At 40.0% G+C, this 13,895-nt stretch overlaps 1 protein-coding gene across 2 annotated transcripts in view; it reads left to right on the forward strand.

Annotated features, from left to right (window-relative positions):
- The window catches only part of ESRP1 (epithelial splicing regulatory protein 1), a 50,479-nt gene extending 41,613 nt beyond the window's left edge, over positions 1–8,866 (forward strand). The window contains exons 15-16 of one of the 2 annotated variants that reach the window (XM_005879233.2): positions 4,491–4,600; positions 7,332–8,866. In XM_005879233.2, coding sequence (XP_005879295.1) covers positions 4,491–4,565 — 75 coding nt within the window. In that variant the 3' untranslated portion in view covers positions 4,566–4,600; positions 7,332–8,866. The remainder of the gene's footprint in view (positions 1–4,490; positions 4,601–7,331) is intronic. The other variant, XM_005879234.2, reaches the window with a different exon arrangement.
- The last annotated feature ends 5,029 nt before the right edge of the window (positions 8,867–13,895 follow it).

The following is a 13,895-nucleotide window of genomic DNA, read 5'->3' on the forward strand; positions in this document are numbered from 1 at the left end:
CAGGAAAGAAACCGATTCTCTGAAACTCATGTGTGTACAAGCGCTACTAGATGGCTTACGGAGGCAGAAAGAACCCGAGTCAGTCAGTCAGGAGGACCAGTGTGAGTGCTAACTTCTAGCTCATCCCTTTGACGAGATCAGGGCTTTTCCACGCTATGTTTATTACTTATATTTAATCTGTTGGTGCTTTTTTTGGAAAAGCTCTTTAGGGCACATAGCAGTGTGGGTCTTTCTAGAATAGGACTGGCTAAAGAGTTTTCCTCAAAGTCAAATTCTTTTTTCTTTTTTTTAAATCCTCACCTGAGGCTATATCGTTTATTTGTTCAATTCTTTGTTTTTATAGGAGAGAGAGAATCGAGGATTGGTTGCCTCCTTCTGGGGATTGAACCTGCAACCTTTTGGTGTACAGGAGGACACTATAACCAGCTGAGCCACCTGGCGGGGCCAAAGTCAAATTCTTGACTAACAAAAAAATACTTAAAGGTGGTGTTGAAATTGAATATTTACAAAGTTGTCAGAGGGCTCTATGCCTATCCTGAAGGAAAAAAAAAAAAGAAACTCAATGAATCTTTAGTTACGAACTCCTTTAAAATGAGCTATAGGATATTCATTGAGCCTTTTATGTAATGATCCACAATTAATTCTTGTGAAACTGGTATTACTCTTGTCACTCTACCACTGCCTGTGTCCATCAGTTGTTTTCCGACTTCAGATAAAGAATGAGACTTTTCTTGGTAAGCTCTCTTTAACAATGAGCAAAATCCCCTCATTGCCATCTCATCTGAGCAGACACCTTTCCTTAAATCACATAATACCTAGAACCGAACTCTTCTTTCTTTCAATAACTAAAAATCATTATCATACAGCTTTTTAATTGCATTAATAGCAAGAATTGTCTTTCTTCTTGGAGCTGAACTTGGCTTGAGTCTTTACAGTTGGGAAACCTTTATAGCAGCGGTTCTCAACCTGTGGGTCGCGACCCCTTTGGCGGTCGAACGACCCTTTCACAGGGGTCGCCTAAGACCATCCTGCATATCAGATATTTACATTACGATTCATAACAGTAGCAACATTCCAGTTATGAAGTAGCAATGAAAATAATTTTATGGTTGGGTCACAACATGAGGAACTGTATTTAAAGGGCCAGAAGGTTGAGAACCACTGCTTTATAGGCATAATGGTCAAATCCTAAAATAGCTCTTAATCGTTTATAGTACAACATTTTAAGGATTTTGCCCGCAGAAGCTGTTTTCACTATTAGAATGGACTTACAAGCTTGGTGTTCATGAATCATGGAAGATTGTGGAACTTAACTAAATTTTGTGGGTGGTTTTTTTTTCCAGATAGCAGTAGATACTTTGCTTTTCCCCTAAACAATTAAGCTGCCTAACAGAAGAAGCCCTTGCAGAGATGACTCAGTAGTTGAGCTTCAACCTATGAACCAGGAGGTCAGGGATCGATCCCCTGCAGGGGGGCGTGCAGGAGGCAGCCGATCAATGATTCTCTCTCATCACTGATGTTTCTCTCTCTCTCTCCCCCTCTTCCTTCCTCTCTGAAATCAATAAAAATATCTACATATCTTTTTAAAGTTACTTTCTAAGCTTCATATCTGAGTCATTAGGTTATGAAAAGAATAGAGAATTTTATCAAAGGTTATTGAAAGGTTGCTTAGCCCTGGCTGGTGGTGCTCAATGGTTAGAGCTTCAGCCCACGCACCAAAAGGTCTCGGGATCGGTTCCCAGTCAAGGGCAAGTACCTGGGTTGCAGGTTCATTCCCAGGCTGCAATCAAGGCGCGTGCAGGAGGCAACCAATCCATGTCTCTTTCTCTCTCTCTCTATCTTTCTCTTTTCCCATTCCCTTCCATTCCGTCTAAAAGCAATGGAAAATCCTCAGATAAAAAGTAAAAAAAAAAAAAAGTTTGCTTAATCTCATGGAGTAAACATTTGAGTTTTGTAATTTCCTCCATTGTTTTTTAATTCTAGAAAGTATAAGCAAAGTTTTAGGTTTTAGTGGTCAGCTGAATTAATTTGTTTTTAATTTTGACTGATCAACTTTTACATTCACACTGTATAGAATTAAGCAGTCGTACACATACGTTGGTTTGAGATTAAGCAAAATTGCTGCTATTATGAAGTGTGCGATGGCTGGCTTTTGTGGGTATTTATTCTACCACAAATAAGTAATAATCATTTTTAGATTTGTGGCTAAAATATTGGTGTGCTGAGTTGTGATAAAATAACTTCAGTCTGCAGCAGTTTATCATCAAGATTGGGGTAGAGTTATCTGATATCAGAAGCAGGAAGGTTGTGCAAAATGATTTCATCTCTAGGCATTTGGCCTTCCATTTCTGAAGTGCCTGGAATTTATGACCTGGCCCAATGAATTAGGAGTATGTAGGGAACCTCGATTTTTCAATTCAGTATATCAAATTATTGCAATGTTTTCCTTCAGTAATTTGAGCTTTAAGATAGTTACAATACATCATTCAAAATCTTTTCTATCCTAAGTTCTTATCACTCTCACATAAAAGCTCATATTTTCTACTTTCTCTAAGACTTCATAATTTTTTAAAATAAATTATTTTTATCTCAGTTATATTAAGAACAGAAAATAACAGCCATGCTTTTCAGCAGCTGTGAAGCTTGGGAGATCTGTCTGGGCCGAGGATATAGGATCTTGTTATCCTTCCAGTGATTTGACCCTCCTATGAAGGCCCTCCATAAAAGAGACTGATCCTAAAAAAGAAAGAAAGTAACAGCCACTAGCTCTGGGATTCCAGATTCTTTAGATACCATTTTGTCACAAGACCAATCAATCAGAGGAGGACTTTTTAAATCTTTACTTACGGTGTATTTATTGCTGTTTGCTGATTTAATAGTTTTTCATTTGATTTCTGGTTATTTAGCATTTGTTTTATGTAATTATATAATTTACTTATATTAAGCAAATACTTGGTAATAATTGGTTGAGAGAATGAAGTCTCTCCATAGTTTAATTCTGGCTTTTAAAAATACATATATCTTGCCCGGCCGGTGTTGTTCGGTGGTTGAGTTGTCGACCCATAAACCAAGAGGTCTCTGGTTTTATTCCCGGCCAGGGCACATGCCCAGGTTTCGGTTGTGGGCTCAATCCCCAGTGGGGGCTGTGCAGCTGATTAATGTTTCTCTCTATCGCTCTCCCTTCCTCTCTCTCTAAAACCAGTAAAAATATTTTTTCAGCCCTAGCCTGTGTTGCTCAGTGGATAGAGCACCGGCCTGGAGATTGAAGGGTCCCAGGTTCGATTCTGGCCAAGGGCACATGCCCAGGTTGCTGGCTCGATCCCCGGTAGGGGGCATGTGTGCAGGAGGCAGCCAATCAATGATTCTCATCGTTAATATTTCTCTCCCTCTTCCTTCCTCTCTGAAATCAATAAAAATATATTTAAAATATGTATATATGTTTTTGAAAATACATATATCTTGATATAATGATGGCATATATTATTCTCTATTCATATGTTATTTTTAAATACAGTTTTTGGAATTATGTTTCCCCCACTCAGCAAAATTCCTTCTATAAAACAACTCCAACTTAAGTTTTCCATACTTCATTAAGGGTGAGGCTGGAAATGGCAGGATTTCCACAACAGGGGGAATTCTGATGGCCTCAGCAAAATGCAGGGCATGGGTTCTGCTAGGAAAGCTGAGTCTAATAAAGTTAAAGTACCTGAGTTAGGCCCATTTTGAGGAATGAGATTAATAGAATGAGGACTGCATTTACTGAAGATAAACCACCAATAAAACATTTGATGATGAGAATGTCATTCTGGTCATGAAAATAAGCCTGTATTTATATTGTAGTTGATGGGTCTGTTATTCTGAATAGACTCTTGAGAATCCTCATATTAATTCCTTTTAAGTTTTTCATTTGCTCTTTGCATGATCTTTTACTGTCGATGATTTTGCATTTTCAGCAAGTGCTAGCCTTTATTCATGATCTCTTTGGGCCTTTCACTGTAAGATTTTTACTTGCTGTCTTACTGAGAGATTAGAGCAGTATTGAAAATACATCCAGTACTATTTAAAGTTGACAGGGTTGTTAGGACATATTTGGCTTATTTTAGAATACCTTGCAAATAGTTGGTGCTCAAATATTTGCTATCTAGTCATACCTGTGGTATCATGGAAACTGTACTGTTAGCAGGCCCTGAAGTATTTGGTGATGTTTACTGTGGAATGGTGGTGGTGGTGGTGGTGTGTGTGTGTGTTTAATCTATGTGTTTAATCAAACTTCCCTCCCAGAAGGGATTTTTAAGATATTCAGACGTGTTAAGTAACAAATGAAGACTTGGGATTAACAGTTATGTATATGGCTTGTACCAGTTTTAACTTGTTTTCTATAGTCTAAATGCCCGATAATTGGTTGGTAGATCTATTCAGTTGAAATACTAACCATTCGTAGTGACAGTTTGTCCATCTTTTGATCCTGTTTGTTTTAACTTGCATTTTAGTATGCAACCGAGGATGGACTTGTACACACAAATGACCAGGCCAGGACTCTACCCAAAGAATGGGTTTGTATTTAAGGGTCCCAGCAGTTAGACCACCCTCAGAAAAGAAGGTAAGGCTCTGTGATATGAAAGGTAAATTATAAAGGGCTAAACAAATAGAGGTCAATAATCAGAAAGTGTTTTCTTAGGAATCAGGTGAGAAGTTTCCTCTTTTGTCTAGTATGATGTAAGTGTGTCAGAAACAGTGGAAGGGATGGAGACTGCAGCTAAGATTGTCATCTCAGTAGGTAGTATCTAAGCAACATTTATGGATAATAGTATCTTACCCTCCTATATAATAAAAGGGTAATATGCAAATTGACTGAATGGCGGAATGACCGGTTGCTATGATTGCACTGACCACCAGGGGGCAGACGCTCAACTCAGGAGCTCCCCCCCACCCCCGTGGTCAGTGCGCTCTCCTCAGTGAGCCTTTCCCGCCTCGCGGCAGCGCTAAGGATGTCTGACTACCGGCTTAAGCTGTCAGTTGTACATCCCCCGAGGGCTCCCAGACTGCGAGAGGGTGCAGGCTGGGCTGAGGGAGTCCCCGAGTGCATGAATTTTGTGCACTGGACCTCTAGTTTGGGATAAGGGGAAACCTTTCCATTTGGAAATTGTCTTGCTATATCTCATGTGGACTATTGGTTAGGATTCGCCTATTCTGGATATTTCGTATAAATAGAATTATATTTTGTACCTGGCTTCTTTCACTTCACATCTATGTTGTAGCATGTATCATTACTTTATACCTTTTTGTGGCTGAATAATATTTCATTGTACAGATATAACACATTTTGTTTATGCATTTATCCACTGATGGACATTTGTGCTGTTTCCATTTTCTGGCTATTGTGAATACTAGCACTGATGTTAGCATTTATGTACACATATTTAAGTACTTGCTTTTCATTTTGGGACTTATGTATCTATGAGTGGAATCACTGAGGCATTCTATTAAGTTAGATATACTTTTTTCCCAGTTTCCTTTTTTAAAAATTGTGGTAAAATATACATAACATAAAATTTATCATTTTTTAAGTTTACAGTTCAGTGGCATTAAGTACATTTCACATTGTTGTGTAAACATCGCTACTATGTAACTGCAGAACTTTTTTCTTTTCTCCAACTCTGTTTACCTTAAATAATAAATTTCCATTTCTCTCTTTCCCCAGCCCCTGGCTTCTCCCATTCTTCTTTCTGTTTTAATGCATTTGACTGTTCTGGTTACTTCATAAGTGGAATGACATAATATCTGTCCTTTCATGACTCGCTTTTCACTTAGCATAATATTTTTAAGGTTCATCTAGTTATAATTTAAATGTGATTTATTCCAAAATGATTGCAAGGTTTTTGTTGCATATCTTTTTCCTTTTCTAAAACTAAATCTAGAGGGAAGGAACCCTGATAAAGTTTCTTTGAAATTAGTTGGGTTGGGTTTTTTTTTTTTTTTTTTCCCTTTTCCTGTTAATTATAGCCTTTTCTTAAAGGATGATGCATTCTGGGTGAGGCTCCTCAAGAGGTGGAGTTGTAGGAACATGCTCAGGCAATGGTGTGGTTTATTTCTTTATTATTAGGTTTGCTGAAATTGGCTTGCTGACATGTTGTTTTCAAATTTTGTCAACATTTTCATGGTTAAGGACCCTGTGGGCTTCAACCATATGGATTCTAAATTGAAATTGGGGTTGCCAATAAAATGTTATCCTTGAGAAGTCACAATTGGGGACTTATCCTCTTATTCTGAGGTTGTAGAGACTCCAGTTCTAAGTTGGAAGTGATAGATTCTCTGCCATTTTCAAAGAGGTTTCAGAAAGCATCATGCCCAAATACTTAGCAGTGGGACTATGGAGGATTTTCTAGTGTAGTTCATAGTGGTAGGAACCCATTAGTCTAGCCTGTGGATATTCATTTTGGTTCATACTTTGTCTTTCCAAATGTTCTTTATTCAAGCCTTTAATGCTGTCTATGAATATGGTAAACATACTATCTCTTGTAAAATTAGTATATTGAATAAGAAATGATTATAAAAGGAACTTTTTGATGTTACATTAGAAATGTTCTAAATTGACTTTTGGTGTATAGGAGGATGCTCTCACCAACTGAGCCATACCGGCTACGCAGTGGTTTTATTTTAAAGTTTTTGTGTGGTGTATAACTGAAATATCATAGTGGAACCAATATTGTGTTCAGATTCTCAATCTGCCAATTATTCAGCATCTATAGGATTAATTGTTGTGTGCCTCAATTTTCTCATCTGTGAAATAGGGAAAACATGGTAATCTAATAGGGTAGTTGTGAGGGTGAAATAACCCAACTAAAGGTTCCTAATCAACTACATGCTAGTCTTTGGCATGTAGAGCTCATGTTTGCTGCTGTGTCATGCCTCCGTGCTTCTTATTGATTCAAATATTTTTGTTTGAAATTAATGGTTTTATTTCTTTTAATAATGATATTAAATGTCTAAAATCAGAGGGATGCCGTCATAACTTGGGGACCCCGGCTAAGGAGTGAATAGAATAGTCTCCCCACAAAGGAGTGGAGTCAAGTAGGGAGATGGAAACATACACAGTATTCTATGCATGATAATACAAAGGGTAGGAAATTGCTGAAATGCAAATTATCACATAACCTTCATTTGCCTATGCTGTACTCCCCAAGAATTTGCTGTATAAATGCCAACTATGTGAACTACCTTAAGGCTTTTTTAGAGCTTTTAGAATTGAAAATTATTATGTTTTTATAGCTTGCTAAGAATTAAAAATTTTAGAGACTATAATATTTCCTTTTATTCATTTTCCCCCCCAGTGTTTGAAAGATGTATGGTGATCCTGAAACCATCAGACACCTCATCAACTTCAAGCAACTTCAGGGGAAGTTTGTCTACACTCAGGCTGCAGTATTTTCAGCAAACATGATTGGACAGTGGGCCTGTGCCCTATCTTTTGGTGGAGTGGAAAATTTGAGCCAGTGAAGCCAAATCCTTCTAGAAGCAGAATGCCTGGCTCCTTGCTGATTGCATTTAAAATGTGAAATGGAAATTGGATGTCTCCATTACTTCCAGCCAACGCGGCATCATAGGTGTTTCTTAAGTTTCATGCCTTGGGAGGAAAAATACTCCACTTACATGTCTACTATCTCCACCAAAAACTCTGTTATGCAAACTTCATTTTTGTGTGTTCCCACTCTTCTCTCCATCTCCCTACCTTCTACACAATCATGTCCTCTTACTAAGTAATTCAAGAAAACGGTCTTGGAATACTTAAATCACAAACTTAGAAATAAAACTGATATTTTCTTAGTTTCCTGGCCATGATGATATCTCATAGTTAAAAAAAAACAAACACAATGAAAACAATTTTAAAATACCTTGGGATAAATCAGAAATAGCGCAGCCACCACAAAACATACATAGTTTAAAAGTGGGATCTTTTTTTCCCAGCAGATACCAGTTGTAAATAAGAATGAACTCTAGGGGCCAAAATGCAAAACCAAAAATGAAGCAGCTACCTGTAGTTGGTAATTTCTAGTTTGATCTGTAACTGAACATTGTGGCTTTATATGTATTATTTTATATTGTACTTTTCCCATTGTTGATGGTTTGGACTTGAATAAGAGTAATTTCATAGTTTTAAATATGACGAAAATGAGAATATTTGGACAGTGTGTTCTGGAAAGCAATGTACTCACTGAAGTGAATGCTTGTATATATTAAGATAGCCTTAAACCTTCTCTAATGCCTTAACTATCAAACAATAAAACTTTTAAAGCCTAGGATTATAGTCAGCATGCTAGACTGAGAGGTAAACACTGGTGTGGTTAGAGCAGGTACTGATGCTGTCAGTATTTAGCACTATGTGTTTAGCTGTGTTTATGCTAGCTACCAAAGTGCAATATTAGACACTAGCTAGCTAGTACTGCTGCCTCATGGAACTCCAAAGAGGAAAACAGGATTTGATTAACTCAGTGCTCGTTTCTTTAAGTTACTCACGTTGTCCTTTGCTTGAATGCAATGCCATGCAGATTTTTGTGGCTGCTAATTTTTATTTACTTTGCATTATGTTGACTCACGCTTGGAGAACCAAACATCCCTTCTTCAGCTGACCAGGAATAGCCCTTTAACTGCAGTAAGAAAAAATAAAAATAAAAAACAAAACCATTTTGTGTGAATATTGGTGATAACTGGCACTTAAGATCAGAAAACGGTTCTTTATACTTGATGCCTTAAGATGCAGTCTGCCCAAAGTTCTGAAAGACTGATAGGCAAGTAATGCTACAATACTACTACTGAGTTTTTGTAGAATATTTACATTTGATAATAAAACTCACCTGTTTAATCTCAATGTTTCCATTCTTTTTTTTTTTCGTATAAATGGAATTATATTTTGTACCTGGCTTCTTTCACTTCACATGTTTTTGAGGTTCATCTATGTTGTAGCATGTATCATTACTTTATACCTTTGGGCATTGGGTCAGCCATCTTTTCCTGAGGTGGTAAGATTTTTCCCTAAGTTTACCATAAGTATTTATAAAAACCTCAGTGGATAGGGCGTCGGCCTGTGGACTGAAGGGTCCCAGGTTCTATTCCAGTCAAGGGCATGTACCTTGGTTGCGGGCACATCCCCAGTAGGGGGTGTGCAGGAGGCAGCTGGTCGATGTTTCTAACTCTCTATCTCTCTCCCTTCCTCTGTAAAAAATCAATAAAATATATATTTTTTAAAAACTATTAATGATAAATGCACTCCAGATACAGTACAACCATCCCTAGAGAGTTAATTATTGAAACTTGGTGACTTTTTAAAAAAATATATTTTTATTGATTTTAGAGAGGAAGGGAGAGGGATAGAGTTTGAAACATCAATGATGAAAGGGAATCATTGATTGGCTGCCTCCTGCACGCCACCTACTGGGGATTGAGCCTGCAACCCAGGTATGTGCCCTTAGCCCGGAATCAAACCTGGGACCCTTCAGTCCGCAGACAGACACTCTATGCACTGAGCCAAACCGGCCAGGGCCTTGGTGATATTTAACTGTTGTGGAAGTCAGAGATATTAATATTTGGTCCTTGCATTTACTGGAGCTCTAGTTGCTTGACTTGAAAACCTGTTTAAGCCACATAAAAGTAATACAATCTAGAACTTTAGTGTTTCTGAATTTCACATACTTATTTTTTTAATCACTCTTCTTGCTGATGCTAAGTTCTCCAATATTGTCTAGTCCAAATTCTATCCATTTTGGGGGGCTATGGTACAGTCTTGACCGACTTCTTCCATTTCAGAGCTATATATATTGCCATCACTTATTTGACATATAATCTTGTTAAAGAGCTCAAGTGTATCAATTCTGAATTTCTATTATAACCACAAGGGCAGGAAGTATACCTGTATGTCACTCAAATGTCTAGCACATTTCTGTTCACTCGGTTTGCCGTTATTAAGCACTCACTGAATAGAGTTTAATTTACCCGGGAAAGTTTTTCATTCCCAGTCTTAGCCAATGTCATTTACAAAAATGGGACCATTGCTTTCAGGTTTGTATTTCAGCTTTGGGTCTCTGCCGTTATCTGCAAGGAGGTGGCAGAGTTCGATAGGCAAGCTGAGCTGACCCCTGCAGGCATTTAATGTCCCGGCTCTTCCCTGCCTTCACCAAAAACAGTTGCCTGAGTTAAACTGGTTTTCCTATTTAGCTCCCTGAAATAGAACTTCGGTAGCTGCTCTTCTCATGGAAGAAAAGAATAATGGGCAGTCAGGAGGCTGTTGAGTAAGGGTAATGGGGAAGGAAAAGAGAATGAGAGTAAAGAGGATCAGACTATATAAAAGACTTTCAAGATCCAGCTCTTAGACCTAGCCGGTTTGACTCAGTGGGTAGAGCGTCAGCCTGCAGACTGAAGGGTCTTGGGTTCAATTCCAATCAAGTGCATGTTCCTGGGTTGCAGGCTTGATCCCAGGCCAGGGAGGCAACCAATTGATGTGTCTCTCCCCCTCCCACTCTCTAAAAAACAATGGGAAAAATATCCTTGGGTGGGGATTAACAAAATTAAAAATCCATCTCTTAGGCTTATAGTTAATTACACAATTTATTCCTGGTCACATTTTTTGGCCATGAATGTCAGCGTAGAAGAATGGTGAATTGGCCCTGGCTGGTTCGGCTCAATGGATAGAGTGCCGGCCTGTGGACTGAAGGGTCCCAGGTTCGATTCCGGTCAAGGGCAGATACCCAGGTTGCAGGCTCAATCCCCAGTGGGGGGCATGCAGGATGCAGCCGATCAATGATTTGCTCTCATCACTGATGCTTCTATCTCTCCCTCTCCCTCTCTGAAATCAACAAATTTTATATATATAGTGGTGAATTGAGTAGGAATGATAGAAACAAACTCCTAGGACCACCCTGTAGTCAATGTGAAGATCATCAAGGCATAACCTGGTAGTCTTGCTGCTCTCTTTGCTGAAAGGTCCCAGCGAACCAGCTTCCAGATAATCTGGAATAAACTTCATTTCGGCCTTGCTAATTACGGAGCTAAGGAGACCTTGGGTCTTTGGTGAGTTAGAAATGGAGTGTGTTTTTATTTTATTTTTAGGGAAAAAAAATCTTTTTAATTTTAGAGAGAGAGAGAAATATTAATGTAAGAGAGAAACAGATTAGCTGCCTCCCGCATGCACCCTGAACACTGAACCCACCACCTTTCACTGTATGGGACAACACTCCCACTAGGCCACACTGGCCAGGGCAGATGGAAGTGTATTTTAATAGGATGCTAATTTTCTCCTTTCAGAGCCTAGGTGGACAGAGCATTTGCAGAAATGCCCACACATGATTGTGCACAGGTTACTGCCCACTGCAGATGACTCATGCTGCTCTTGTGTGTTGTGATATACTCGGAACAAAATGAAGCCAACGCCATCATTTTGCAGTGCCCAACCAAACTTCTTTTTGTGGAGATTTATATTGTGGACTATGCTACAGTTTTTGGTGGATGACAGTCACAAAATTCAAAATCAAGTAGTATATACTGGCCTTCTGAACTCTGTGCACACCCTATTTTAGTCTCCTACACTTGTTCTTCCTGGAATGTCTGCATCTCTCTACATTAATGCAATTTCCCTCTCAAAATTAAAGATACACTGCCGTTTCTGACACACATCCCACGCAAAGCCTCATTGGATTTTTTTTTTGCTAAATGAAAAATGCATTCAACAATCAAGTTTCTAAGAAGGTGTTAAGTGGGGAAAGATAATGTGTAATAATCAAGAAATGAATTTACACCCTAGCTGGTTTGGCTCAGTGGGGAGAGCGTCAGCCTGTGGAATGAAGGGTCCCAGGTTCAATTCCGGTCAAGGGCACACGCCCAGGTTGCGGGCTCCGTCCCGGGTCGGGGGTGTGCAGGAGGCAGCCAATCAATGATTCTCTCATCAGTGATGTTTCTCACTCTCCCTCTCCTTTCCTCTCTGAAATCAATGAAAAAAAATATATATATATTTTTAAAAATGAATTTACTGAAACAGAAACATTGACCATTTTTTCCTCAGGAAGGAGTAGAAATCTGTGGTGACCGTAACAGACTATGAAGTCTCCTTAAAAAGCAGTATTCTCATAAAAGAAGAATCAAGTTTTTTTTTAAGCCCTAACACTAGAGAAACAGGAAGATTTTATATGTTGCGTGTGTGTGTGTGTGTGTGTGTGTGTGTGTTTAACGTTTTTTGCCTAAAGATTGAATAATATCTCTTTCATATTGTTGTAAGAAGCTATTTCTTCTCTTTATCCACTACTGTATAGAGCAGACAAATTTATAATTAAGTCCATCAGTCACCCTGGTGATGGTGAAGGAACAACAGAAGGAATGGACATCACCTCAAGACCCTCAACTTGGAAAACAGTGGTCCTCATTGGTCACTGTATTGTTCTCCCATGAAGTGGAGCTTTTGCAGAAGCTCCTCTAGTAATCAGGACACTGGTATCTTCTGCCATATCTTGCAGTTTTCAAGGTCCATACATTGTGTTTTCTCTGCTTTGACCCAGGTCTCTTCTGGCCCACTAGTACCTGCCATGGTATTTCGAACTCGTGTCCAATGTTGCTTGTCAGCAAGACCTATGTAGAGGCAACCAAAAGCATAAAGAGTTCCTGGAACTGTTTTTGCACAGTATTGAAAACTGACAGCTGCTCCCCAAACATCCTCACTTGACAAAGGTGCTATTAGGGGACTCTTGCTGCCTGCTAAGAACGGGGCACCCATAATTACCCTAGACTTCAGTGAGTTCTAATCCTGTTTTGCTCTTGTTCTAAAAATGGGCATTTGGTCAGTTTCTAAATTTATTTAGAAGTACTGTTAGAGGAAAGGCCCTGGTATTTGTTTATAAGAATGTCATCTATATATAAAAGCCTAAGCGACCAAACTACCGAATGGTGGACTGGTCCCTATGACGTGCACTGACCACCAGGGGGCAGACACTCAATGCAGGAGCTGCCCCCTGGTGGTCAGTGCCTCCCGCAGTGGGAGCGCTGCTCAGCTGACCTGGATGAGCAGGGCAGGATGAGCGCAGAGGCTCCTCCCAGGCCACCTGCAGATTGGCACACTACTACATCCCTAGGGGTATGTTGGATGCGGAGGGACCGGCCTCTAGTATATCTAACAAAATTGAAGACATACACAGCTTGACGAGTTAAAAGTATGTTCCATTGTTGTGGAATACCTTCCAAGTGCATCCTGTCTCCTGCATAGAGGATAGTATTATTGTTTTTAAAAAGAATATTATGAACCTCGCCAGTGGCTCAGTGATTGAGCATCCACCTATGAACCACAGTTCCATCCCTGGTCAGGGCACATGCCTGGGTTGCTGCCTAGGTCCCCAGTAGGGGGCGTGCAGGAGGCAGCTGATCAATCATTCTCATCATTGATGTTTCTCTCTCCCTTCTCTGAAATAAAAAAATATATATATTAAAAAAGAATATCATGAAATGCAGATTTACTTGGTTAACAAGTTTGGGTGGTTAAACACACGGAGCTCCAAGTACAAGCTTCTTTCTTGTCCTGGTCAGGAGGCCTACTACACCCAAGGTCTCACCCGTGGTGGGTGTCCTGTGCGCCCGGAAAACCCGAGCCTGCAGACAGGCTCCGAGCTCGGGGCCCAGGGCTCGCTCTGCCCAGCTCTCCCCATCTGCTCCCCCCCCCCCCCCCCCCCCCCACCGGGCGGGACCTGTTTCCCTTCTGCAAAATGGGGCGGGGACGGGACCGGCCGGATCTGGAAGGTGTACCCGACTGCACCCTCTAACTCCCTGAATGGAACCTCAAAAGTCCCGGAAAGGAGCTCCACCTCCCGCTTTCTCGGTCCGGACGGCGACGGGGAGGGGCTGTCGCGGGGCCACCAGCCTGGGCC

Source organism: Myotis brandtii, unplaced genomic scaffold (assembly GCF_000412655.1).
Source record: "Myotis brandtii unplaced genomic scaffold, ASM41265v1 scaffold59, whole genome shotgun sequence".
In the NCBI taxonomy this organism is placed as follows: Eukaryota; Metazoa; Chordata; class Mammalia; order Chiroptera; family Vespertilionidae; genus Myotis; species Myotis brandtii.